Source organism: Callorhinus ursinus, unplaced genomic scaffold (genome assembly GCF_003265705.2).
Source record: "Callorhinus ursinus isolate GAN/ISIS: 27379988/994484 unplaced genomic scaffold, GSC_fseal_2.0 scaffold1, whole genome shotgun sequence".
NCBI classification, from domain to species: Eukaryota; Metazoa; Chordata; class Mammalia; order Carnivora; family Otariidae; genus Callorhinus; species Callorhinus ursinus.
In genome coordinates this window covers 140,629,139-140,655,218 of record NW_027397063.1, presented here as the reverse complement: position 1 = coordinate 140,655,218, position 26,080 = coordinate 140,629,139, and the positions used below count along the sequence as shown (strand labels likewise).

The window sequence follows — 26,080 nt, the reverse complement described above, 5'->3', positions numbered from 1 at the left end:
CCACGAAACTAAGTGACATCTGAAACCCAGGCCACAGCATAAGAGGAAGGGCTGAAAAAGGGAATAGAAGTCAAAGGAGACAGTTGAGGGGATGCTTGTGGCCTAGGAGCGCACACATCCTGGCCGAGTATGGCTCTTTAAAATAGGTGGCGCCCCCCAGAGGACAAAACCAATAATCCTAGGGGAGCAAGGGAGTTGAGGCTGAAATCAGCCTGTGTTCAGGGGGCAGAAATACTGTGTGCGAGTCCTGCAGCTGCCAGGATCTCTTGACTGTGGAGAAAAAAGCTCAAAGAATTTAGTGACAACATAACGGTGTTGAAAGAAACGTCACTTTGAACTGAAGAGGATTCCTACTTGCTAGGAGTCCAGCCTGTTCCATGACTCCAACCGTCAGTTTCTTGGCACAGGAAGAATAGTGGATGACTGACCATAGAGTGATTTCATGTGCGTGCCATCTATATACATGGCTGTAGGGCCATATTTCTATATGTATACTATTTTAAAAATACAGAAGGCAAACGGTAAACTGTTTGCAGGTGTACTATTCTTAGGTGAGGGAGGTGAATTACATGAGTACTTTTCACTTTTGCTATGTTGGAATGTTTTTTTACTACAAACATTTTCAAAAGAGAAAAAGAGACCTAATTTCCTTGTTATTAAAAAAGAAAAACAAAAGAGTAACAAAAACAAAATTATGCAAGTCACCCTTTTGACTGTACCCATTTGGATCCCTTAACTATTTAATTTAAAATCACGCTGAAACTTTCAGCCACTGATTTTGGTGAGAAGTCACTCCTATTACACTTGTAAAAGGCCGTTCTCCTTTAGCAAAGACACTCCCTCATTATTCTGTGCAACCCTAGCTTTTAACACATGGCACAGTACAGTCAGCATACGAACATCGAATGAAGGAGTTGATATTTAATAATATGTAGCTAGTCCTGGCAGCTCAGGAGAGTCAGCATTCCACAGAGCAGTGTTTTTGTGCTTTGTTTTCAGATGGAGCTTGATAGATCAGCTGATCCCCCTCCCGCAATCTGGGTTGCCTCGACTAAGTCTACAGTAAATAAATGGGTAAGCGAACGGCCGTATCCCTGGCAAAGGTTTGTAAACGTGTGGTTTGTTATTGCAGACCTGCCAGATACCAGTAGCAAATGCTCGGGATGAACCTGACACTCAGCATGCTTTTGAACAGTGGCAAAAATCTGAAAGCCCCTGTGAGTGATCCTAAAGATTGTACTAAAATTACAATAATAGTCAAGATGAAGCATCTGACTTCGTCAGGAGCCAAGATAGACATTTGATGTGCTTAGAATAGGCACTGTTGCCTGATAAACCAATAAATGTTAGTACAGCATCTGAGCTCACAAAACTGCATTTAAAAATAGGCAGCCCTGGGCGCCTGGGTGGCTCAGTTGGTTAAGCGACTGCCTTTGGCTCAGGTCATGATCCTGGAGTCCCGGGATCGAGTCCCGCATCGGGCTCCCTGCTCAGCAGGGAGTCTGCTTCTCCCTCTGACCCTCTTCCTTCTTGTGCTTTCTATCTCTCATTCTCTCTCTCTCTCAAATAAATAAATAAAATCTTTAAAAAAAAAAAATTAAAAAAAAAAATAAAAACAGGCAGCCCTGGTCCAAGTTTCCCCAGATATTCAAAAGTTTGCTTTGCACCATTATTTTTTACCCATTTTCTCTAACCAAAAGAAATCAGAAGGGAATTTTTGCTTTTATAAAATGGTGATTGCTTTTTTGTCTTTACACCATCTCAGCTTATAAAAGGCTTCATATGAACGCTTTACTTTTGGATAGCAGGGAATACCTGTACCAACTTGGCAGGGACACTTGTTAGGTTTCTGTTTTTCCAAGTGTAAAAGAAAATAGAAAAATTGTGCTTTCAAATTCATTTCTTTTTTCCTCATAGCATGAAGAACAGGGATAGAAATAGAGGATAAGCAGAGAAAAGTCATTAAAAGTGCTTTAATTCTTAAATGTTAATTAAAGAAGATCTACGTTTTCTTGCTTACCAGACTATATGTGGAAAACAAAAGAGTGTTTCCATTTATTTGTGTTTATACCTCAGTCAGGTGGACTTTCTCAGTACTTGTAAAAAATGTTAGATATCTTGTCTAAATTTCATCGTGCCAATGTGAGATCAACATAGCTTTACTTGGAAGAGTGCCTGCTTTTCCCTTCAAAAGGACAGTATTAATATTCCCTTCTTAATCCTTGTTTTATTTCTTGAAATCATGGTAGATAATTGAACTTTATGATTAAATTTTCTTTGGTTGATGTTATTGTTTTGGTTTTTCTCATTTGTTCTTTGTTTTTCTTGCCACTTTAAACAGATTGGCAAAACTTAGAAAGCATAAAATGATTAAAAAATGAATTTTGTTCCTTTAGACCTTGAAGGGAATTCATAATTTTAGAGCCTCCGGAGATTATGACAATGACTGTACAAATCCTATAACACCACTTTGTACACAGCCTGACCAGGTTATTAAAGGTGAGTAAGGAAGGTGGAAGGTATCATACCTTTTACCAAGGTTAATTATAGTTACTGAGAGATTGACAAAAATAAAGGAAGTGACCTTCCTTTAAATGTAATTCTGATGGCAACAGAAGACACAGTGTGTTGGTTTATTTTTAACAGAAGAAAAATATTCTTAAAATGCTATTTAGTGACTTTGAAAAGGATGTTTCTTGTAATCATTTTGCCCAGCATCAGAATAGTCATAGTCTGGGTCGAGCCAAGAACCACTTTGTAAAATATGTAGGGTTGAATGTTGTCTTTTGGTGCAAGGCAGAACAGGTCCGATCTGGTCCCCGACTTCTCTGTGCTCCAGCGGGAAGTGGCAGCTCTGACCTGAAGGCTCAGGTGAGGAGTAGAATGCTGAACGGTGCATTCATCTGCAGTTCCATGTCCATGCTGGTGTCTTTAGAACCGCATGTCCGTGCAGGAGGCAGAAGTTAGAGATGGGACTGATCCAGTGATTTCCTGTCATCATTTGAACTTTTCCCAGTGGGTAAAATGGTTTGCCCTTAACAGTTTTCCACTGGTAGCCCCTCGGAGGAGGGGGTTTTTTCATCTATATTCTGTTTTTAAAATTGGATAGTTTGTCTTAGGTTGGCCTTAAACTGCCTTAGATATATTTATACGTGTATATATTACTATATGTGTATCTTTTGATTCACCTTCTCCTTTCTGGTGGATCGTATGATTTCTGTTGTTACATGCCAATGAGTAATTACTGCTATATGGTGAATTTAAATAGGGAATTGTTTTGCTAATTGTTTGGGTTCTTTTCCTATAGGGGGTGCGAGCATTATTCAGTGCCATATTCTTAATGATAAGAGACATATATTAACCAAAGATACCAATAATAATGTGGCATATTGGGATGTATTGAAGGTAAGTAACTTCTTGTATTAAATATAAGTTATTAGATCATGTATCCCCTTTATTTTTTATTATAAAATATATATATATGAAATAACCAAGGTAATAAATATGTGCATTAAGATTAGATTGCAATAATATTTTGGGGGGGGTTGGATACTTTTTTTTTTTAAGATTTTATTTATTTATTTGACAGAGAGACACAGCAAGAAAGGGAACACAAGTGGGGGAGAGGGAGAAGCAGGCTTCCCACAGAGCAGGAAGCCTGACACAGGCCTCGATCCCAGGACACTGGGAGACCTGAGCCAAAGGCAAACGCCTTTGGCTCAGCAGATGTTTAACCAGACTGAGCCACCCAGGCACCCTGGGGTGGATACTTTTTTATACAAGTATTTAGATAAGGCCATAGTTTATCTTTTTAAGCACCTAAAATTTGAGTGGAACCATTTCCAAATGCTGTGTTAATATGCTGCCTTACCTTAAAATAAATATATCACAGTTCCTCATCCTTGACATTATTGACATTTTGGGCCGAGTAAGTCTTTGTTGAGGGGAGTGGGGTAGAGTGGGCTCTGTCCTGGGTATGATGGGATGTTTAGCAGCATCCCCAGCCTCTACCCACCAGGTACCAGTAACTACCTTCCCTTCCACCCCCAACTTCAGTTGTAATAGCCAGAACTCTCTCCAGACATTGCTAAATGTTTAGGGGGAGGAAGAAGCAGCAGCATACAAAATCACCCCAGGTTGAGAATCCCTGCAGTGCACAAAATAAGTTTATCCATTTCTTAGGATTTATAGATATCACTATGAGCATCAGTTACAACTCTGTCATGTTAAGATGACCCTGTGGGATAGATGTTTTAAACCATTCAACCACGTTCTAAATAGCATAAACAATTTATAGGCAGGGTGCCTGGGTGGCTCAGTTGGTTAAACATCTGCTTTGGGCTCAGGTCATGATCCCAGGGTTCTCATCAGGCTCCCTGCTCAGCAGCGATCCTGCTTCTCCCTCTCCTCCCTGTTCATTCTCTCTCTCAAATAAATAAATAAAATCTTTTAAAAATAATTTATAGGCAGATTGAAAAGTTTGCTTTTCTTGGTGGTGTTAGTATATTTGTTCAACACCTATTTCCTGGATTGAATGAATATTATGAGCAGAGAACTGTGTTAAGAGTCATAGATGACAGAGTCTGTACCATGATCCCCTCTGGTAGGGACAAGGGTAGGGAAATGGGAAGGCCTTACAGATAAAAAACAGACAAATTACAGGGTAGTTTATGGACAAGGGCAATTACTTACAACTAGAGAAATCAGGTGAGCTTCGAGCTGAGCTTCTTCGTGGTGGAGAAATCATTTGAAGAGGGTTTTAAAGAATTCCAGCAGATGACTAATGGTAGGGCATTTTAGGAAGAGGGAGTGAATGACAAAGGCACAGGGAAGGTAGTGCTCATTCAGTGACTCTGAGTTTTGTGTAATTGGAGACTAGAGGGAATGTTGGTGGGGGGGTAGGGGTGGAAGGGTGGAAGGTGCCATTCAAGTCATTTCCCAGAGAGTCTTGAATACAGGCCCCACAGTTGGCCTTCTTTGCTATTCCCTAAAGAATCTTAATCTTAGATTGTATTGGAACAGGAAGAATCCCATGCCCAGAGCGACAGTGGTCTGTGTGATGGGGAAGAAGCTGGAAGGCCGGGTCTTCAGCATAATGACTTGGGGATCTCAAGGAAGAGACAGATGTTGGATACATTATAAGGAAGGATTGAAAAGCTCTGGGGTTTTGGTTAGGCTCCTGGTTAGAAGAAATGTCTAGATCTAAAGAATAAGATACACAGCTTTCTTTCTGAGAAGGGACTGTCTGAATAGAAACCTTGGCCTGACTGACACTTTCCCTCCCCATGGGGCAGGTGTACAGGAAGTCACATAACGAAGCAGTTGCCCGGTGAGCATGGTTGCAGAGCCAAGAGGCTTTAGTAGTTGAATGGAAAATGAAATTGCAGCAGACTCCAAAAGTCCAATTGGGTTTTCTTACTTTAGAGATACACTTCTCAGGGGACTAAAGACTCAAGTTTGTTTCAGAGAGGGGTGCTATGGAGACTGGGAGGATCCAGAGCAGCCCTGAGGACCTGGTCAGCAGGAACTTGGCTACTCTACCACTGACGTGGCCCTAGTTCTGCCCCATGGCTGGGCTTCCCCTCATGCTGCCCAGCACCTGACGCTCTCCAGAACATAACAGAATCTAATTGGGCCAAGCTACTCTTTCGGGGTGGACTGACTGATTTTCTGCCGGTGGATCTGATGTTCGCTCTTGGGCAGATTAGCCAAAGCCTTGGTAGAGTCCTGCTGCCTGAATGGGAGGTAGCTCTACTTAGATGGGGCAGTGACCTGGCATGTTCCATAATTGGCATTTTTGTATCTCTAGCAGCTTTCAGTACCCAGACACTAGACCCTGAAGTGTCAAGATCAAGTGATTGGGAGTAATGGACATGACATTAAACAGAAGTAGGGAGTCAGGAGTATTTAGGAACATAGGCTCAGAGTGAGATAAGAGTTTCATTCTAATCTTGGTTCTTTTAGCTACTAGCCAAGTGATCTCTGGAACATGCTGAACCTCTCTAAACCTCTGTCTTTATTCCTAAAATGTGGGTGGTACCTATTTCTTGGTGAGGTTAAGGAGGTGTTTGAGAAGTATTTATCGTAGTGGCTGGCACATAATAATAGTTAAGAAGCTGTTACACTAATGTAGGTGAGAGATCAGATATTTATCTGGACTAGGATGGAAAAAAAACAGAACGATGAAGTGTTGAGGCCTGTGGATAAGAGGGAGCTTGAATAAAAGTATAAATGAAAGTAGCAGAGTGAGTCCCAGGTTCCTGGGTCAGATAGTTTGGTAAGTGGAAGTGATGAGGGGGGGTGATGTAAGAGGGAAAATGGATTGATGGGGGAACAGGGGAACATGCTGAGCAAGACAATGAGTTTGAGTTTATGTGAATGTCTAGGTAGATAGGACCTCATGCTCCAGTAAATGAGCTGGACCGGAGAGACAGGCTCAGCAGTCAGCGTCTGGTGGATTATAACTGAAGCAATGGGAACATCAGAGTTTCCAAGGGATACATCTGTACTGAAGAGAGAAAAAAACCAGCCATCACCCTTCCGGGAACAGTTAGAAAAGAGGAAATCACAGGGCTGTATAATAAAAAGGGGTCAGAAAACCAAGAACCAATGGCGGCTCAAGAACTAAGCAAGCATTTCCCGAAAGGGCTTGTGGTTAGCAGCACTGGCCTACGGAGGGTTTGCATCCCATTTGGAATGTAACGTGCCTGGGACTTAACCAGTAGGGAGGATGGTGTGGAGGGGAACAGTCTTGAGAGAGTCCTAAGAGTAAAAGCCAGGTAGAGTGGGTTGAGTAGTGATTGGGAGGTAGTGGAGCAATCTTTGGTGAAATTTGACTTTGGGGAGGTGGGCAGGAAGAGGCAGTAGTGAGAGAGGATATAGGGATGGGAGGGTGAAGCAAAGATTTTGTTTTGGTGTTCAGGTATTTTTGAGATGAGAGTAATTGGAGTGTGTTCACTGCTCATGGGAAGAAGCCAGGGGAGCATGAGAGAGTAGATGACGGTACCAGGTCCCCAAGAAGTGAGGGGGTCCGGAGCACAGCATCAAAGGGACACTTTTTTCCTCGCACTGGGAAGAACAGTAGCACAGAGCTAAGGGGATTTTGTTAAGGCTTCTCTAATTTTGAGGAGTGGAGGTCAGTTCTGTGCTGAGGGGCAGTGAGGGAGGTGGCAAGGCCAAACATGAGGGTAAATATTTGACTGGGGTGTTGTGGAGAACTGACTTTGGAAACGGAAGAAACCCCAGGTAGCAGCAATGGTGAAGCTGGAGACCGCCGTACACTTATGGCGGGAATATTGGCAAGGATTTGAAAGGCCGGCATGCCCTTTGTGGGTGTCGATGTCGTCCAGGATGTTTTTAGACTCTATTTAGACAGTTGTGAAAATGTGTAAAATTTTGAACACTTAAGTCAAAATCATTTTACCACTTAATATTGATAATTACCATACTTTCTTTTTTGCTGTATAGGCTTGTAAAGTTGAAGACCTGGGCAAAGTGGATTTTGAAGATGAAATTAAGAAAAGATTTAAGATGGTATATGTGCCAAATTGGTTCTCAGTAGACTTAAAAACAGGGGTAAGTTAGCAACTGGTGTTTGTATCGTTTGGGATAGTTGAAAGTTTCTGATACAACTCAAAATTAAGTATTATTACTTACAGAGTCCTACATTTTTAAGTGTGAAGGCAGTAAATTTTTCATGTTAATACTTGCAAAATGCAGTTTAGAATGCCTTTTGGTATCCCAGTAAATTAAATTGTAGTTGCAGTGAATCACATGAAACACATTTTGGTTCTGAATCTGTGGCTTAGCTCTTCAGTCAAATAGTATAGATAAATAGGGCCTTAGAGACTTATTTGGAGAATATATTGAAATGGAATGCCACTAACAGTTTTTTCTTTTGACAGATGTTGACTATTACTTTGGATGAGAGTGATTGTTTTGCCGCTTGGGTTTCTGCAAAAGATGCTGGCTTCAGCAGCCCTGATGGGTCAGATCCAAAACGTGAGTTTAAGTGTCCTCCTTCCCTTCCTCCTTTCAAAAGCGAAGGTGGATCTGTGCTGAGTTGGGGTTTTTTTTGTTGTTTTGATTTGTTTTGTTTTTTGCTATCTGCTCTTTTATTTTTTTAACAGTATTTGAGGTTTTTTTGTTTTGTTTTTATTTATTTGAGGTTTTTTAAATCATTTCTCAAGAAATCCATATATTCTCTCATGGAAATGGAAAATACTATTCCATTTTAAATGTTTTGGGGGTCTTGATTTTTCTCACAGTCTGTGGTTTAGCTTTAACAATTAAACACTCAACACACTCTCTACCCTTAAACCTTTCTGGAAATCTGTTAGGATAGGCAAAGTGAAGCTGGGAAACAGTTCTCTTGTTTTCCTTTTTTTTTTTTTAATTGAGATATAATTGACATAACTTTATATTAGTTTCATCTTCACATGTACAACCTGATTCAGTATTTGTATATACTGCAAAATGATCACAAGTCCAGTTAATATTCATCATCACAGTACATAATTACACATTTTTCCCTTTGTGATGAGATCTTTTAAGATCTCTCTTAGCAACGTTCAAATATGCAGTACAGTATTCTTAACCGTAGTCACCATGTTGTACTTGCATCCCCGGGACTTATTTATGTTATAACTGGGAGTTTGTACTTTTTGACTCCCTTCATTTCCCTACCCCTGCCTCTGGCAACCACCAATCTGTTCTCTGTATCTGTGAATTTTGGTTTTTGGTTTTGATTTTGTTTAGTTTTGAGAGTCTACGTATAAGTGAGATCATATGGTATTTGTCTTTCTCTGTCTAACTTACTCTACGTAGCCTTCAAGGTCCACCTAAGTTATCGCAAATGGCAGGATTTTGTTCTTTTTTATGGTTGAGTAACATTCCATTGTACATACATACCATGTTTTTTCTTTATCCATTCGTCCATTGATGAACATTGGTTGTTTCCGTTATCTTGGCTGTTGTAAATACGGCCGCATTGAACATGGGGGTCCATATATCTTTTCCAGTTAGTATTTCATTTTCTTTGGCTAAATACCCAGAAGTGGAATTGCTAGATAATATGGCAGTTCTATTTTTAATTTTTTGAGGAACCTCCATACTGTTTCCCACAGTGGCTGCACCAATTTACATTCCCACCAACAGTGCACGAGGGTTCCCTTTTCTCCACCTTTTCATGAACACTTATTTTTTTATCTTTTTGGTAATAGCCATTCTAACACGTGTGAGATGATAGCTTGTGGATTTGATTCGCATTTCCCTGATAATTAGTGATTAGTAAGCATTTTTTCATGTACTTTTTGGCCATCTATATGTCTTCTTTGGAAAAATGTCAATTCAGATCTTCTACCAATTTTTTTTTTAAGATTTTATTTTTAAATAATGTCTACACTAAACATGGGGCTCGAACTCAAAGTTACAAAATCAGGAGTCACATGCTCCACTGGCTGAGTCAGCCAGGCGCCCCTTTCTGCCCATTTTTTTAATTGGATTGCTTGTTCTTTTGCTGTTCAGTTGTATGAAGTCCTTATATATTTTGGATATTAACGCTTTATCAGATACATGATTTGCAAATATTTCTCCCACTCCGTAGGCTGCCTGTTCATTTTGTTGATGTTTCCTTTGCTGTACAGAAGTTTTTTAGTTTGATGTAGTCCTACTAACTTTCTTTTACTTTTGTTGATTTTGCTTTTGGTGTCAGATCCAAACAATCATCACCAAGCTCAAGGAGCTTGCTGCCTATGTTTTCTTCTAGGAGTTTTATGGTTTCAGGTCTGACATTCAAGTCTTTGATCTATTTTGAGTTAATTTTTGTGTATTGTGAGAAGAGACTCATAAAAGTCTATTATATTTTGTTGACTATATCTTTGGTTGGTATTCTCCTAAGAATGTAGCATGTAGGCATACCTGATGTATATATATATAGTTTTAGTGGCTCTATATGGAAATAGTTCCTTAAAGAATATAATTCCTGTTTTTGTTTGTTCATTTTTAAAGAATGGCTATCTATATCTGAACAACCAGATAGAATATGTTTGCTCCATATTATTACTTCTTTAAACATTCTAAGATAAATTTTAATAGATGTGGCAAAATCTTTCAGGTCTTGCTTTTGAACATCATTGGCATTGGGTTAAGAATTTAATATCAGGGGGCGCCTGGGTGGCTCAGATGGTTAAGCATCTGCCTTCGGTTCAGATTGTGATCGCAGGGTCCTGGGATCAAGCCCCACATGGGGCTCCCTGCTCAGCGGGGAGCCTGCTTCTCCCTCTCCTTCTGCTCCCCTGCTCGTGTTCTCTCGCTCTGTCAAATAAATAAATAAAATCTTAAAAAAAAAAAGAATTTAATATCAGAATATGTGGAAACAATTTTTATTCCTTTCCCTTTGTTTTTAGGCTAAAGCTAATTAACTCTTTTCCATTTCTTTTCATTTTAATTAACTCCTTTGCAGTGAACTTAGGAGGGCTTTTACTCCAGGCACTCCTAGAATATTGGCCTAGAACCCATGTGAATCCAATGGATGAAGAAGAAAACGAAGTAAACCATGGTTCGTATTTTTATATCAGGATAATTGATTTAAAATTACTTAGAAGTTTAAGGGGCGCCTGGGTGGCTCAGTTGGTTAAGCGACTGCCTTCGGCTCAGGTCATGATCCTGGAGTCCCGGGATCGAGTCCCACATCAGGCTCCCTGCTCAGCGAGGAGCCTACTTCTCCCTCTAACCCTCCCCCTTCTCATGTACTCTCTCTCTCTCTCTCAGTCTCACTCTCTCTAAATAAATAAATAAATCTTAAAAAAAAAATTACTTAGAAGTTTAAGATACTTGGAGAGTTTGTTATTCCAGGAAGGTTTAAGAAACATTTAAGAAGCATTTGCTAAGTCATGACATAATTAATAACTTGTGATGTGTCCAGTTTATCACCCTCCCTTCCACAGATCAAAGAACATCCAGTCTTAACTAAGATTCCAGGAGCACTTTCAATCAGTGAAGCTGCTCAAGAGGGGTTAAAAAAACCTCTACATATTTAAATGGCCTTTGCCCTTAAAAGCAAGTAGCTTAGCAGCCTTCTTTCAAAGATATTTCTCAAGAGTAGCTATGGCCCTGCAGGACTTACCTCCAGCACCAGCTACATCGAAAGCCCTTTCTGTCCTTATGTCATCATAGTTCATGTCAGCCTGAAACACAGACATTACCAGGTCCGGTGATTCTCCCTGATCTTTGCTCTAAACGTTTCAGAAAATCAAATTCCAGCTCAGAAGTGTCAGGATAAGTGAACAAATATGTGTAAGAATTAATGTCACTGAGGACATTGTAAAGCTGTGCGTGCCACAGGCAGTGGTGGTAACTTTCTCTGGGCAGCAGAGAACATGTTTTGAATTTATAAGTCTGGTTCAGTTTGATTGAAGAAGGGGGAAAAAAAATTTCACAGCTCGTATGTTACCTGCAGCCAGTTGAAGAGTCCTTGAGTCCCACCTACCACGGGCTTACTCTGCTGAATATTCTCTGAATTCTCTGAAGATTCTGCTGAAGATGGTCCACTTCTGGTGGTCAACAGTGATGAGGATCTCCTGCCAGAGACTTTGTTCTGGCTGACTCATCCGAAATGATTTTTGGAGTTTAAATCTCTTGTGCAAGGATGGCATGCTTCTCTGCAAGCCATTCTTCTGATATCCCTGTCAGAGAGGGCACTGACCCCATCTGTGGTGGCTTTTCTTTTATGTCACCTGGCCCACTCCCCTCCCCATCAGAATTGTACAGTGGCCTCTGAGCCAGAGAAACTCAATGGAAAGGTCTTTCCACAGAGGCTTGAAAAAGCTGAGTTTTAGTGTGGGCTCTGCCATTTAGCAGCTGTGTCACTGTGGGCATGTCGTTTCCAGTTCTTGGCTCATCCTTCTCCATCTGCAACATGACAGTTAGGCAGGATGCCCTTAGAGGCCCAAGTGGACGATAAAGGTCAAAAACTAGTAGTACGGTCGGCACACCTGGCATCCAGGCTTTGGCTGTGGAAGTAAGGAAACCCCAGATCATCCTTAAAATCAAACTGCCATAGTAAAGGCAGAGCAGGACCCACCCATCTCTTCTTCCAGCCCGACGGCTGCTTGTTCCACCTGTGCAGTCACCTGCTGTACCAGCACCATGACCAATGGACTCTTGAGAGTCATGTACATTCTACTCAGTGAGCAGCTCAGGTATTCGGAGGCCTATAGTGAGTTGTAGGTGGGGTTGATAGAGATAAATGGGCATGGACTATATACTGTAGGGACTGACATTCTGGTGGGGCAGAGAGGACAGAGGGAAGGACAGAGGACAGAGCAGAGGACTGCTCTGAGGACAGAGCAGAGAGAACATGATGAGGTCAGAGGGAAGCATTGGTTGTTGCTACAAGAGAGGGTCTGAAAGTACTGTAGGGTCAGAGGGTGAGATTGCTTCCAGATTCACTAGGGATGCCTTTATGAACAAGGTGGTACTGGAGTGCGGCTCAACCATACTTGGTCAAAAGATTACAGAGAAAGCAGAGTGAAATGAAATCTAGAGAGAATAATAAAAAAGGGATTTTGACTTCACTGAGGATTTTATTTTTCACCAATACTGCTGCCATTAGTTGTGGCTGCCATTAAGCATCAATTTTTGTTTCTGGCCCAAGAAATTTTTCTGAGCTTGGTGTTCTACACACACACGCACACGCACGCATATTGCGATTTTAAACAGACTATCCTAGACTTTCCTGTGGCTGAATTGGAGTTCTCTTTTTGTTTCAAATCTCAAATGTTAATCTCTTCTATTAAAATTCTCTGAAATTATACAGTCATTTCCTGTAAGGTACATCACAAGTTGCTTTACTTCTTATTCTTTGTAGAAATTTAACTTTAATTTGTTTTTTACCTTTATCTGACCGGCTGATTTATCAGACTAGTTTTAAAAACTTTGCAATGTTTGAAGCCTGTAGAAACAAAATGTTTAGAATCTGTGTTTTTAGCACTAGTTTTGGATACTGACACCATCTCCATTTTTTCGTAGTAAATGGGGAGCAGGAGAACCGAGTACAGAAGGGAAATGGATATTTTCAAGTGCCCCCCCACACCCCTGTGATCTTTGGTGAAGCTGGAGGACGCACACTGTTCAGGTAGGGGCATGGAGGGCTGTAGACTCTGCCTAGGAAATCATCCCATTTGCTAAGAAATACTGACTCAAACGTGGTAACTTGTTCTGGGGATGTGAGGGATTTGGAAGCTTTTCCATTTCCATGAGATGGTTAAGTGTCTGATGCTATTAGACCACATTCTAATTGAGAGCTGAGCCTCTTGTGTTAAAATGAGGTCAATACTTTGCTTTAAGGCAGCTTCTGTGGTGGTTTCTACAGGAAGCTGTCACTTTCTCTACTTAGCTGACGTGACTGCCGGGATCAGGGAATCACCAGAAGTCCCTGCTCCTAGAACAGCATCAGAGTAGGTAACTTCCCTCAGGCTGACCACACAAGATGGGCTGGGCTGCTCCTGAGAATCGTGCTCAGCGGTGCCCAACCTGAGGTGTGAGACTGTCCTTCACGAGGCCCTGCCAGGAAGCTGGCCTAGCTTCACCTCAGGTTGCCAGCCAGGCCCTGGTGGAATCACAGGGGAGAGCCCAGTAGAGTCTTCTGTAGGGTCAGAAGTAAGGAAAATGCTTGTCTTGCCCTTAAGCTCAGAATTCTCTTCCTTTATGGTAAACTCCTGAGAGTGTGTTGACCAACACTGTCCTGGTCCCTGTGATGTGTGGAGGCCTGTGCCATGCACTGCAGCCCTGGCAGGGGACGTGTCTTGAGTGTGTTGCCTGCACCCAGCATTCCTGTCGTCACCCGAGGACTCAGAGAAGCAGCTCTCGTATATGCGTGGCCTCAGGATGCGGGGTCCTGAGTGTTAGCACCCGTTGCACCTCTTAGCCAAGTGAATCATTCTGCCTGGCTGCACTTTATTTCCTCAGCTGTCAAGTGGGGGTCATCCCAAATGAGCTCTAGGGTCCCTCCCTCTAATGTTTGTTGACAGTGGTTTGTCATTTGTGCTGCTTGTGTCCCTGACTACCTGATGGGTTATGTTTAGGCTGCTCTGCCGAGACTCCGGGGGTGAGACTGAGTCGATGCTTCTTAATGAGACGGTGCCACAATGGGTAATTGACATCACTGTGGATGTAAGTGTCCTCCACTCCTGCTTTGCCCTTTTGTTCTGTCCAAATCACGAAGGAAATTAATAGCAGCTTTAGACTGTACAGTCTTACGTTAGTAAAAACCAGGCTGCCAAAGGGAGCCCTCCTCTGCTTCCCTGCCGTCCCAAAGTTGTGGAAGAAGGACTGGTAATTAGTTATGTATCTGTTTATATCTTTGTTGGATTTAGTTATAAACGTAAGATGTGCTTATTAAAGAAAATAATAAATGAATCAAGTGAAACTCCCATCTCTTTCCCAGTCATTCCTCTCTTCCACTCACTCCTGTCCTTCCCCCTGGAGGGGGTAACTAGTCCCAGACCAGGCCATAACCTTCAGGACTTGGTTCTGTGCACACACAAGCAGGTACCGCTGAGGAGTGTGTCCATGCACCTATGTGTACACACACACACAGTTCATTATTTTGCACAAAATCTATTATGCATACTGTTCTGCAACTTGGTTTATTTTGGTTTTTCACTTAAAAATATATCTTGGACATCCTTCCTTGTCTACATATGGGTCATTCCTCTTTAATGACTACATAGTATGTCTTTGTATAAATGTACCGTAAATTATCTAACTGGTCCCCTATGGATGGACATTAAGGTTGTTTCCAATGTTTTCTATTACAAGCAATGCTTCAGTGAGCATCCTTGTACATGTGTCTTTGTGTACTTTTTAGGATAAATTCCTAGAAGTGGAATTGCTGGATCAGAGGGCACGCACGTTTTCAATTTTGGTAGACTCTGCCAAATGGCCCCCCACAAAAGCTATAGCAGCTCTCGCCAACACTGTACGTGTGCCCGTTTTTCCACACTCACCAACACTGGGTACTTTCAGTCTTTGCTAAAAGATGGCAAATATCTCATTGTCTTAAGGTGGGCTGTTGTTTTTCACATGTAGTGAGGTTAAGCATCTTTTCATATTGGCCGTTTGTATTTCTTCTGTGAGTTGCCTTTTTATAGTCTTTACTCATTTTTCTTTTGGGTAATTTGTGTTTCTTACTGATTTGTAGGATTTCGTCATATTGAATATTAACCCTTTGACTATTCTCTGTGTCTCTCAATCGAAATTTTACTTTGTTCATGGCTGGTGTCTTTTGCCAAGCAAAAAGTTTGAATTTTTATGTAATCAGATTGGTCTTTTATGGCTCTGAGTTTCATGTCTTGCTTCAGTATTTCCTCCTCCAAAGTAGCAAAAATGTATTCTCCTCTAGTAGGTCTGTGATCATTGTGTATGTCTAGTTCTGTAATCTATTAGAATTTATTCTGTTTGTTATCCAAGTAGGATGCTAACTATCTCCAGATGGTTAGCCATGTGCCAAAACAATTTTTTGGATTAATCTATCCTTTTCCTGCTAATTTGAAATGGTATCTTTATCATATACTAAATTTCTGTATACACATGGGTCTGTTTCTAGACTCTCTTATGTGCTGTTGACCTGTTTTATATATTCCTAAAGCCATATGAAAAGAGATTTAATCTCTAAAACTTTCAGAAAATGTGTTTTTTGTCCCAGATATACCTCCAAGAACTTAAAGCCAGTGTGACACCTAATGGATAGTCTATGGTCTTCTCTAAATCCAAGCTCCCCATAAACCACTACTTCCTTTGAGTGTGAAAGTCACCTGGGATGCATTGCTGACTCTAGGCCTGTGGCTTATTCCTGAGAGGAGACATCCAGACAGGATATGACATGGAGGCTCGGAGGGGATTAATACCCAGAGAAAAGATGACCAGTTAATTTTATCCTTCATCTAAGTATGTGGTTTACTTCCTGGTAGACATCTTGGTGGTTGGCTGAAGTTTCCACTCTCGCTTAAAACCTCAGACCTGAGGTCAGAGGGAAAGAACGTGGGAGGACCTCAGTGGCCTTTTCAGTTGGATGATGGGCCTTACCAGCCTAGAGTGTACGGTTTTGCTAAAAGGTGAATGTTGAAAAAAAAAAGGTGAATGTTGTGGGTTTCTCTCAAAACACCGAACTTCGTGTTTGGGCCTTTAGGTATCAGCCCCAATGTTTTAATGTGGAATTGAGATTTTTATTTCTAGGGCTTTAAGAGTTAAAATTTGTTTCCCTTTAATACCTTGAATTATTTGAGAAGAGGCGTCCTGCAGCTTCATATTGCCAATGACATATCATTTGTCTCACATATCTTTTATTACAAAACTAAACATGATACTTTTCTGATACGTTTTCACTAAAGCTGACTTGGATGATTTGATAGCTTACTATACATTTCATAGAAAGTCAGTTTTAATTGTAAAATAACTTAACTTGAAAATCATGTTTTTCTATTGATGTCATTTTCATTCATCAGCTACTCAAAACAATCATACCTTTCTACTTTTAATATTTCAGAAAAATATGCCCAAATTCAACAAAATTCCTTTCTACCTCCAACCTCATGCATCTTCAGGAGCAAAAACCTTAAAAAAGTAAGTAAGGGCAGTGTCACGTGATATCTTGATCTAATTAATTGCCAGAGCTTTCTTCTTCTTTATGATTGCTTTTATAGTAAAGGAGATCTAAAGCTAGTTTTATAATATTGAAAGCTTATACAATTTACCATTTACCAAGTACCTCCTGTGGTAGGCCACAGATGTTCAAAAAAGTAAGACTTGGTTTTTGTCTCTTGCCACAGCATAGTTTAGGGCAGACACAATCTCTGTATAAAAACTGCTCTTAGGGATGCTTAGGGAATGATGAGAGTAGGGGAAAGAAATGAATTGTGGGCTGGAGCTTTCCAGAAAGGCTTCTTGAAAGACATGGAGTTTGAGCTGGACATGTAAGGAATGGATAGAATTTCAAAAGAGAGGTATTCCAAGTCCAGGAAATGGTTTGATTGAGATGTGGAAGTGGGAGCATGCACAAGATCCTGAAAATTAACAAGTACCAGTGTAGCTACAGCAGAGGATGGAGGGGTGGCCAGAAGTGGAAAAGGAAATCTGAGGTCTCATAGGTATATATCCGAGCAAGTAAAATTAACAAGACTTGAAAACTTTTTGTTAGGGAAATTTCTAAACATATACAAAAAAGAGATCAGGAGCATGAACCCCCATTGTCCTATCAAATAGCTCCAGGGTTATCGACACATGGCTGAACATTTTGCTTCATCTCTATCTCTACCTCGCCTCCCTCCCACCCACCTACATACACACCCCAGATTATTTTAAGCAAGTCCTAGATTCAACTAAATTTAATGACTGAAGTTCAAGATGGCTTTCAGAGTTTGAGCCTGAGCTACTTGGGTTGGCCATTTTTAACTGACGTTAGCGATACAAAGTAAGTAGGTTTGGGGGTGAGGAAATTGATGAATCTGGTTTGGGACAGGTAGAGTTTGAGGTGCCTGTGGGATGTCCATCTGGATATACACAGCCAGCTGTTGGGCTTTTGGCCTGGAGTTCAGGCAGGAGGTCTTGGCTATAGGGCCGAGAGCCGTAGGAGAAATGAGCACCGGGGGAATTGGAGCCTGGTAAACACTGGGGGCTGCCTTCCCTGCCAGGAGCATTTAGTTTGCCCATGGTCTAGGATCATCTTTAAGGGAATAAAACCCAGAAGGCTGTTCTTGATGTATGTGTAAGTTTTAAGAACACGTATTTAATCTCACTTACACGTAATCTGTGTCTTAGGGGAACACTCTGGAAATGTGTTGGCAATTCTAGAACTAGGTTAAGGCAGTAACTAAAAACACTTCTTGGTTTATGTTTCTGTGCTATGTTTTATCTTTATCCAATGTGAACACCAAAGAATATTTAAGAGACAATATCCAGTGATTTCCTGATGGCACGATCTGCTCTTGCTTTTTACAGGGATAGACTCTCTGCTAGTGACATGCTTCAAGTCCGGAAAGTAATGGAACATGTTTATGAGAAAATCATCAACTTGGATAATGAGTCGCAAACCACTAGCTCTTCTAATAATGAAAAACCAGGAGAACAGGAAAAAGAAGAGGATATTGCTGTGTTGGCAGAGGAGAAAATTGAACTTTTGTGCCAGGACCAGGTAAGTGCACTTGAGGACCATAGCCGTTTTTTTCCAGTGCCGATGCTCAGAAAGTTATATGTGGTGTGATTATGGTTCCAATGTCTGTTACCTTTGGGAGTGCTGGGTCTCTCCCACCTGTTGGTGAGGCCCTTTCTGGAGGGGCCCGCAGCCAACCCTAAAGTTTCTATTTATCCCAGTGAGGTTCTCGGAAAAAGGACATGGAGATTGAAATGCACACACAAATGGTGAATGTGGTGGTGGCTTTTTTTTTCCCCCCGACAAGAAAAAGACACATGATCGCCTTGATTGGCAGAGCAGTATCTGCCGTGTTGGTGTAGGATGTGAAGCGGAGGTGGGTGGAGCATTGGGGGAACTGTTTTAGATAAAGATGCACTCGAGGCATTTCCTCAGAGGGACGGCCGAAGGTGGGATCTCTGGCCCAGCCGCACCAGCCGCCCGTCTCTCAGTGCCCACGTTCGTGTCTGCGTGCGTGGGGTCTCTGCCAGCAGGAGCAGGCCACCAGGTGCGGGTGGGAGGACTAGCTAGCTAGATCGCCCGATGAGCGTCCTTAAGTTCGCAGTAAAGGTCTTGGATATTTCCAAGTAGAGGCTTTGACATTATTTATTATTTATTTTTTGCTGTTCAGGTTTTAGATCCAAACATGGACCTCCGAACAGTGAAGCACTTCATATGGAAGAGTGGTGGTGACCTCACCCTCCATTACCGTCAGAAGTCCACGTGAGGGGTGGGCGAGCGCTCCTGGGTATTCATTTACTGACCTTCCTCTATGGCCCCGAGAGTAGTCCTAGGAAGCCCACCAAGCCCCAACGGGAGCAAGACTTCTAATGGCCGATTTGGTATGGACAGGGATTCTCTTTCAGTTGAAATGACTAATTGCAATGTAAAATAGAAACGTCTCCACGTGTAGATTAAGCTGTCCCCAGGGAGGCAGAGAATGCGAGAACACCCCACAAGCACACTGTGTCTTGTGAGATGTACAGAGAACGGACGGCAGGCCAGCGGACTTGGCTTCCTCCTTTCGTTTCAAAGGACCTTATCTTTGTTAGCACTTGTTAGAGACACATAGGTAGAGCCACATCTGTCACTGTGTTTCAACTTCAAACCCACATGCTCTGTAGCTTTTCTAAGAGTACATTCCATTCATGCAGCACCTATGAAGGCTTTTTCCAAGTTGGTCATTAAAAACAAACAAGTTAAGACAGTTGTTTTTAATAGGAATTTGCTCTTGTACAATTCCAGAGCCAGCCCATTTCATAATAAATTATCCTTGTTGGGCTTGTTTTAATATTGCATCTCAGATGCATTCTTTTAGGAAGACCTGTAGAAATTCTGGGTGCTGGACCATAGCACTTGGACCGCCAGACTGGAGTACGCCCAGCAGTGCCCAGGGCTGCCGCACCCCCACAGTGCCCCCAGCTGTGCGGCAGCCACGGGCAGGTGCAGCACCTTCCCTGCCCCACGTGTCCAGCTTTGTCGAGCGGCCAAGCCACGTGATGCCACAGGTTTGTGCTCTGGGTGAGCAGTGCAACACCATCGCAACTTAAGACCACAAGGAGATACTCACTTCATTTAAATGCTACCTAAAATGTACGGTGTCAGAGAAAAAAGGATATCCTAGTGAGTTAACTTGATATTCACATCCTGGAAGTATACATACTTGTGTTCTCCAGAGTTTTATATGCAGGTTTTTGTTGTGGTACCTGTATCGAGCTCTTTTCGTTGTTCTTTCTAACAATCTGAAGCTTTCATAGAATCATTTGATTCTTGTACAGAATATAACTTATTGGGGATAAACACTTCAACTTTTGGCAGGAAAAAAAATAATTTGGATTCTCCTCAAGGTCATTTGTATTCAGAATAGAACAATGGTCCACCGCCGTAAAACTACTTTAAGACAAGCCTCCTGTAGGAAGCCAAGAGCACAAGTGCCTTCAGAGGGCAGTTTATTCCAGTCCAGTTGCCTCCCCAGCTCGTGTGCGGTCTGTCCCCACAACTGCAGGGACGGGGAAGGAGTGGGGAAGGTTTTTTCTTTTCTACATCTTCACAGGTTCAGCTGGAGGCAGCTGTTGGGCCTGGGTCCAGACCTTTCTATTTGAGATATTCTTACCTGCACAACTGTAGAGACAGGGTTCCCTCACTGCTGGTCAGCCTCCTTTGGAAAGTGGACAGGTCACTGCCTCCAGCACTTGGAAGAAGTGAGCAAAGATGTGCCACATTTCCAATGAGTCTTTCCCCCTTACAGAGAGCAGCCGGCTTCTTTTTTTAAAAATCCTTTCTATCTGTTGGATACAACAGTGCACTTTTGGTGCACATTTTTTAGCAATAGTTGTGAATTAATGGCAAAAACAAAAAACATCCTACAACTCACTTGTCAGCCCTCCGCTGTTTGTAGGAGGGGCCCTTGGGCTAAAGAATGCGTTTTGCTGGGCCATTTTGCCCTGTGTGCCGAGCCTTGAGGGGCGGCTGCGCTCCCTTCCTGTCATAGATCTGACCCTCAGCATGCTTCTCTTCTTTTCCCTTCCAGTCAAACCAGTAACAGTTTCCAGAAAATTTGACAGTCTGCAATGCCAAAAGGGTAAAAATCTGTATTTCACAGTTGTATAGAATAAAGGCTTTAGTTACAATATTTCAAAGTGTAGTACACCTTTATTTCTTTCACTTGTCATTTTCCTTCATAGCAGATTACAGAGAAATTCTGGTTCCATGTTTACCCTGGCAGTCATTAGCATCAGTACCCATTTTATCCCCCTGGTTAGGGCAGGGAGTGTGTCAAAGTGAGGGAGGGAAGAGCCAGAATCCTGGGGTGAGGGTGACTTTGGGCCAGACTACCAGGCTGCAGTTCAGGGAAGCTGGCCTCACAAGAATCCTGTGGTGATTCATTTCTACTTCCTAGATCCCTGCAGGCGCACACTGGGCTCCCAGACAATCCCAGAACCCAGCTCCAGCCCTGGCTTCGGACACAATGCCTCCCGGTTCGGCAGGCTTATCAGCTGCCACGGTAGGCTTGACAAGGCCTTGCTTCAAATTGCAGTCACAGTGCTAGAAATTCGAAGTGTTTGCCCACTGGGGGCCCTCCCTGCGTATACTTGGTCTGTGCGCCCCAGAGCACAGTCCTCGTCCTGGGGGCCTAACGGAACTCTGAGTGCTGTTAAGTGCACACGTTACAGGCCGAGCGGCAAAGGTGGGACTTCCAACTGGGTAGCAGCTAGAAGACAAGGCCAGAGGCGGCTTTCGTGGCAATCAGCAAGAAGTGGGCAGGTGAGGGACTTCAGGCCATGAGGAGCTGTTCCTGCATGGAGCCCTCCTCCTCCTCCTGCAGGAACCAGGGAGAGCAGAAGAACTGGCCTAGTCCTAACCTCTCCGGGTACCTGGGGGTGGAGGGAACAGCCTCCTTCCATACTCTGGGAAAGAACGGAATGGGCCTTACCCACTCTTGTCCAGGCCCCTTGTTCCCCCTTAGGGTGGGCGCTGTGTGTAAAGAGATCCAGTCAGGACTGGCTTTGAGAGTCTGCTTAGGACGGTGAGCTTAAATTTGCCATTTGTATTCACCACTGGGGCTGCCTGGATGCCTTGTATCTATTTAGAAGAGATGGCTGTAGAAGTTGGGGAGCTGACAGGAGTCATCACTAGGGATATTGGGTCTGTGGGGTGTAGGTCCTGGGGAAGAAGAAACATCGTGGTCCAAGGACAAGTGAGTCTCTGCTGACGGGCCTGGAATTTCCAACCCTCCTCTCCCAGGAGAGGGGGACGAGGTCACTGCTTCTCTCCTCCGGCTGTGACTGGCGGACGTCAGCCAGCCGGAGCCAACTGTGCAGGGTAGCATAGAGACTGAGGGCACAGGACAGAGGGGATGGTAATGGGAGTCCCCAAGGGCTAGCTGAGCTGCGCAAGAATCAAAGCATGCCCTGCCAAGTGTTAGGCGAACACTCCAGACCTGTCCCTTCCTCCTTCACTCCATCTGCACACACGACCCTGTGTGGACCCTGCTGCCTCCTGGGCAGCCACAGTGACCAGAGCAGGAGCAAGCACTGGACTCAAGGGTACGTGGCCAATAGATGCCCTTCCCCAAGGCCCACGGCCGCCTCTCCCTACCCACTGAGGCTCTTTGCCCCACCCAAGCAGCAGAGTCCTTTCCTCTCCTACCCCAGCTCTTGTAAAACTTAATCTGGGTGCTGCTCCCAGCCTCCCACCACCCCAAAAGGATTTGAGACTCTCAAACAAGTGCCTGATTCCCCAAAGCCAGGACCATCAGGCACAATTAACGCTGGGAGATCATCTCTTGGACACCAGTAGGGTCTATGTGGACACACAAGCCCCGCACCCCCCCCCCCACAGCCGCAGAAGTCCCTGCACATCCTGGGAGCCATTGCCTAGGAAGCTGCACGCTGGGCCGGGATCAGGCAAGGGGCTGGGCTATGGAGTGTGGCCTGAGCTGCTTCCGCACATCTAGGCCTCACGAAATGCCATCAGGGGCCTCGACACAGCCAAGGGCGTTATTCGGGGGTGGAGAGCTGGGCCTGGCTGGCTGCCTCCTCAGCCTCTGCCTCGAAATCTGGGCTCTCTGTGCTTGCCGGCTCCTCAGCCTGCGCTTCGAGCAGCTCAGCAGACAGCCCCTCTTCTGGTGAAGCTGCAGAGGTGAGGCTGTCAGGAAGGGTTAGCTGAGGCAGGTGGTCTGGCTGGGCCTGGGTGCCTGGGCTCTCCGGGAAGGAGACCTCAAACTCTGATCCGGACCATGTGGCCTCACCTGAAACATACAGGGAGGGGATGAGGAGGCCTGCAGAACCCTGGGCCGGCGTGGCCTGGGACAGCCACCACTGACTCCCCCCCCCCCCCCCCCGCCAACTCCCACCCCAGACACTGATGGGGAAAGGGAGCTTTTGGCTCTGTTTCACCCAAAGCCAGCCTCCCACCCAGCCGAGCAACTCCGGGCCGCCTTGCCAACAACGCAGGGTCCCTCCTGGAACGCTTCCGCAGGTGTGGGCCACTCACCACCACGCTCGTGAGAACCGCAGCTGGAGACGTCCTCGGGCCCGGAGGCTGAGTGAGCTGTGCGGGTCAGCTCTGTGGCCGAGGGCAGGCTGGGCCGGACACCGGCACTGCTGCTCTCCGAGAGGGAGAGACCCGACACGGCCAGGAAGCCTAGGGGAACGGTGCAAGTCTTCGCCAGCACAAAACCCAGACTCCTGGAAGGCCCATACCCTGGGCTCACTCAGCCCTGTTCCTAGGGCACCTGGCCCGGCCTGAAACTGCAATCTGAGCCCATGGGGGCGCCCCCGCCCAACCCCAAAATGCTCCCCACTGCCTGCTGCTGAGGAAAAGGAACAGCACAGTGGCAGAGGGCCTGGACCCTGCTCTGTCCCCAGTCTGCTGCATGACCTTGAGCAGGCCGCTTCCCTTCTATGGACTGCAGTCCCCGCCCCCATTTGGCACCCCGGACCAGCTCATCTGCAACCATCTGGGCAGGTATGAGCTAGGAGGCGGCAGCAGGTCTGAGGAAGGTTTGGCGCTGCCACGGAAGCCTCACCCTCAACTTGGGGCCCACTTCAGCACCTTAGCCTCCTCTCCAGAGCCCGCTCACTACCTGGGTCCATGACACGCTGCACTGGAGGGGGAGGCTGAAGAGGAATCTCCATGGGACGTGGGAATCCCCCAACGTCTGCAGCACCATGGCTGGGACTCCCAGGCTCAGAAAGCTGTCCCTCCATGAAGGAGCCAGGTGCCTGCAACAGAGCCTACGGGGGCCAGGGAAGAAGGAGGGAACAGGGCAGGGGCAGTCAGGACAGAGTAGTCCAACCCCGGCCCACACTGGCCATGGAAGCACCGCTCTGTGTGACGGAGCAAACAGCCGTGGGGACCTGCCCTTCCCCTACAGGGGATCTAAAGTCGGGCACAAGAGGCCTCTGGATGCCAAGCCCCTGGCCCAGTATTACCACAGACTCACTGAGGCACAGCACAAGGCTCTGCGCACCCGAGCCTCCGTTTCCCACTCGTAAAGGAAAATGACAACTAGTGCCTTGCCGTTACCCTCACCTCCAGACCCAAGTAGCAGGAGAACCAAAGTGGGCTTCACTGTCCCAGGATGGGACCACCTGCTTCCGCTGGGTCCCAGAAGCAAGAAAAGCCTCCCAACGGCTCCACAAATGGGCCCCTGGTGACAGCAGCCTTGAGTCGTCTTTTCCCAGGTGCCAGGCCCCTTTGCCCATATGTAGCTCCCCCTTCCCCTCACTGGCGGATGCTCCCCTCGTACCTCCATGTAGTCATCCTGCCTGGAGCCTATTTCTGGGCCAGGAGGGGCAGGAGAGTCCTGGGGGGTGGGTCCAGGTGGCGGGACATCAGGAGGCGAGGCACCAGGTGGCAGGGCATCAGGTGGCTTCTTGTGGCGGCTGGGAGGCTGGGTTGGGATCCGGTGCAGATACCCGTAGCCAATACCACAGCCCAGACTGCCGAAGTCCAGAAACATTCAATCCAGGGGATTGTCCCATAGCCCTTCCTAGACCTGCCAACCCCACCCAGTCCTGGCCGTGAGGGGCAGAAAGGGTGCCTCCTGGACCAGTGGTCATCCTCAGGCTCCCTGGACCCAGAGCCCTGCCTCTGCCACCCCACCATGGGATTCGGAGCGTCCATGTCCCGTGGCCAGATCCAGCCAGGGCTCTACTGGGCCCCCACCCCGCCGCCCTCCGACTGAGGAAGTACCTGCCCTCTCCACCCCAGGCTGCGTTGGGAGTTACAGTCACCTCCCGGCAGGAGTCGGACTCGGAGTTGTAAACCATCAGCTTCAAGGGCTTCCCCTCGTGGGACTCGATGAGTGTAAAGAAGTCCTCGGACTACGACAAAGCCAGCGCCTGAGCCCCACTCCCAGCACTGGAACTGGAGGCCTCGACAAAACGAGGCCCTTCTCATGGACAGCACCCATCTCCACACCCTATCCGGGGGGGCCTGGGGAGGGCAAACCAAAGGTTGCTCACCTCCTGGAGGATCTGGTCTGAGCCAACCACATAGTCTGTGTAGGGGCACAGGCCAGCAAGGGAGGCAGGTGAAGAAGGTTCCACGTCCTGGGGAAAGAATCACCAACCACCCGTCTTGCTCCTCGAGTTGGGGATTGCGGGGGGGTGGTGCTTGGAGGGGGCTGCCTCTCTAGGTACTGAGCGGGACACTTGTCCTTGGGCTCCAGGTCAGGACCTCAAGCCCATACTCCTACTCCACTCCCTCATTTCCCGACCTCCCGCATGTGCACAGCCTGCCCAGCAGAGGGCAGCACCACGGCACCGCTCACAGCCTTGAGCTCCGGAATCCGACCTGGGTTAAATCCTGACTCCACCAACCTCTAGCCTGTAACTGTGGACAAATACTTAACCCCCTAGCGTCAGTTTCCCCACAATTAAAAGGAGGATATGCAGTACTTCCTCATAGGGTTCCTGAGAAGATTAAAAATAGAATATAGGTAAAGAATGAAAACCACAGGTTGGCCCCACAGTAAGTCCCAATTGTTGTGCTGTTACTGGGGCAGGCATATGGCTGAAGACCCCTGTGTTAGGGGCTGGAGGCAGGGGCAGTGAGCAGAACTGGGTACAAGGATCATTTCCTCCCTTGGGAAACTCTACCACTCCCAATCTCCCAGTCTCCCCGAGAAATGCAAAGGGATTTGCCTCATCACCCCCACTGCACTCATGGACAAACCGAGGAAGGCTGAAAGGTTGAGAAGTCTCCCACGAGAAGTCAGTGAGCAATAAAGGAGGCTAGAAATCAAACCAGTCCATTTCCAGCTCAGGGCACCCTCCTTCCACCAAGCCCTGGGACCAAGCATTCAAGATCGGGGGCACTATCAAAGAATGTACGTGTCGTGTGTGTGTGTGTGTGTGTGTGTGTGTGTGTGTGTGTGTGTGTGTG

The 26,080-nt window shown here is 45.4% G+C and overlaps 2 protein-coding genes across 5 annotated transcripts in view; one reads left to right on the top strand and one right to left on the bottom strand.

Moving 5' to 3' along the window:
• WDR48 (WD repeat domain 48) overlaps nucleotides 1-20,826 on the top strand; it is a 44,189-nt gene extending 23,363 nt beyond the window's left edge. For all 4 annotated transcript variants that reach the window (XM_025884138.2, XM_025884127.2, XM_073901792.1 and 1 more), the window contains 11 exons: nucleotides 1,000-1,074; nucleotides 2,397-2,499; nucleotides 3,308-3,405; nucleotides 7,468-7,575; nucleotides 7,905-8,001; nucleotides 10,463-10,558; nucleotides 13,030-13,135; nucleotides 14,085-14,172; nucleotides 16,547-16,623; nucleotides 17,998-18,190; nucleotides 18,819-20,826. In XM_025884138.2, coding sequence (XP_025739923.1) covers nucleotides 1,000-1,074; nucleotides 2,397-2,499; nucleotides 3,308-3,405; nucleotides 7,468-7,575; nucleotides 7,905-8,001; nucleotides 10,463-10,558; nucleotides 13,030-13,135; nucleotides 14,085-14,172; nucleotides 16,547-16,623; nucleotides 17,998-18,190; nucleotides 18,819-18,914 — 1,137 coding nt within the window. In that variant the 3' untranslated portion in view covers nucleotides 18,915-20,826. The remainder of the gene's footprint in view (nucleotides 1-999; nucleotides 1,075-2,396; nucleotides 2,500-3,307; nucleotides 3,406-7,467; nucleotides 7,576-7,904; nucleotides 8,002-10,462; nucleotides 10,559-13,029; nucleotides 13,136-14,084; nucleotides 14,173-16,546; nucleotides 16,624-17,997; nucleotides 18,191-18,818) is intronic.
• Nucleotides 20,820-26,080, bottom strand: part of GORASP1 (golgi reassembly stacking protein 1) — a 10,559-nt gene continuing 5,298 nt past the window's right edge. The window contains exons 4-9 of the mRNA XM_025884154.2: nucleotides 25,159-25,245; nucleotides 24,887-25,017; nucleotides 24,441-24,633; nucleotides 23,775-23,925; nucleotides 23,183-23,332; nucleotides 20,820-22,937 (exon numbers count right to left, since the gene is read on the bottom strand). Coding sequence (XP_025739939.1) covers nucleotides 22,687-22,937; nucleotides 23,183-23,332; nucleotides 23,775-23,925; nucleotides 24,441-24,633; nucleotides 24,887-25,017; nucleotides 25,159-25,245 — 963 coding nt within the window. The 3' untranslated portion in view covers nucleotides 20,820-22,686. The remainder of the gene's footprint in view (nucleotides 22,938-23,182; nucleotides 23,333-23,774; nucleotides 23,926-24,440; nucleotides 24,634-24,886; nucleotides 25,018-25,158; nucleotides 25,246-26,080) is intronic.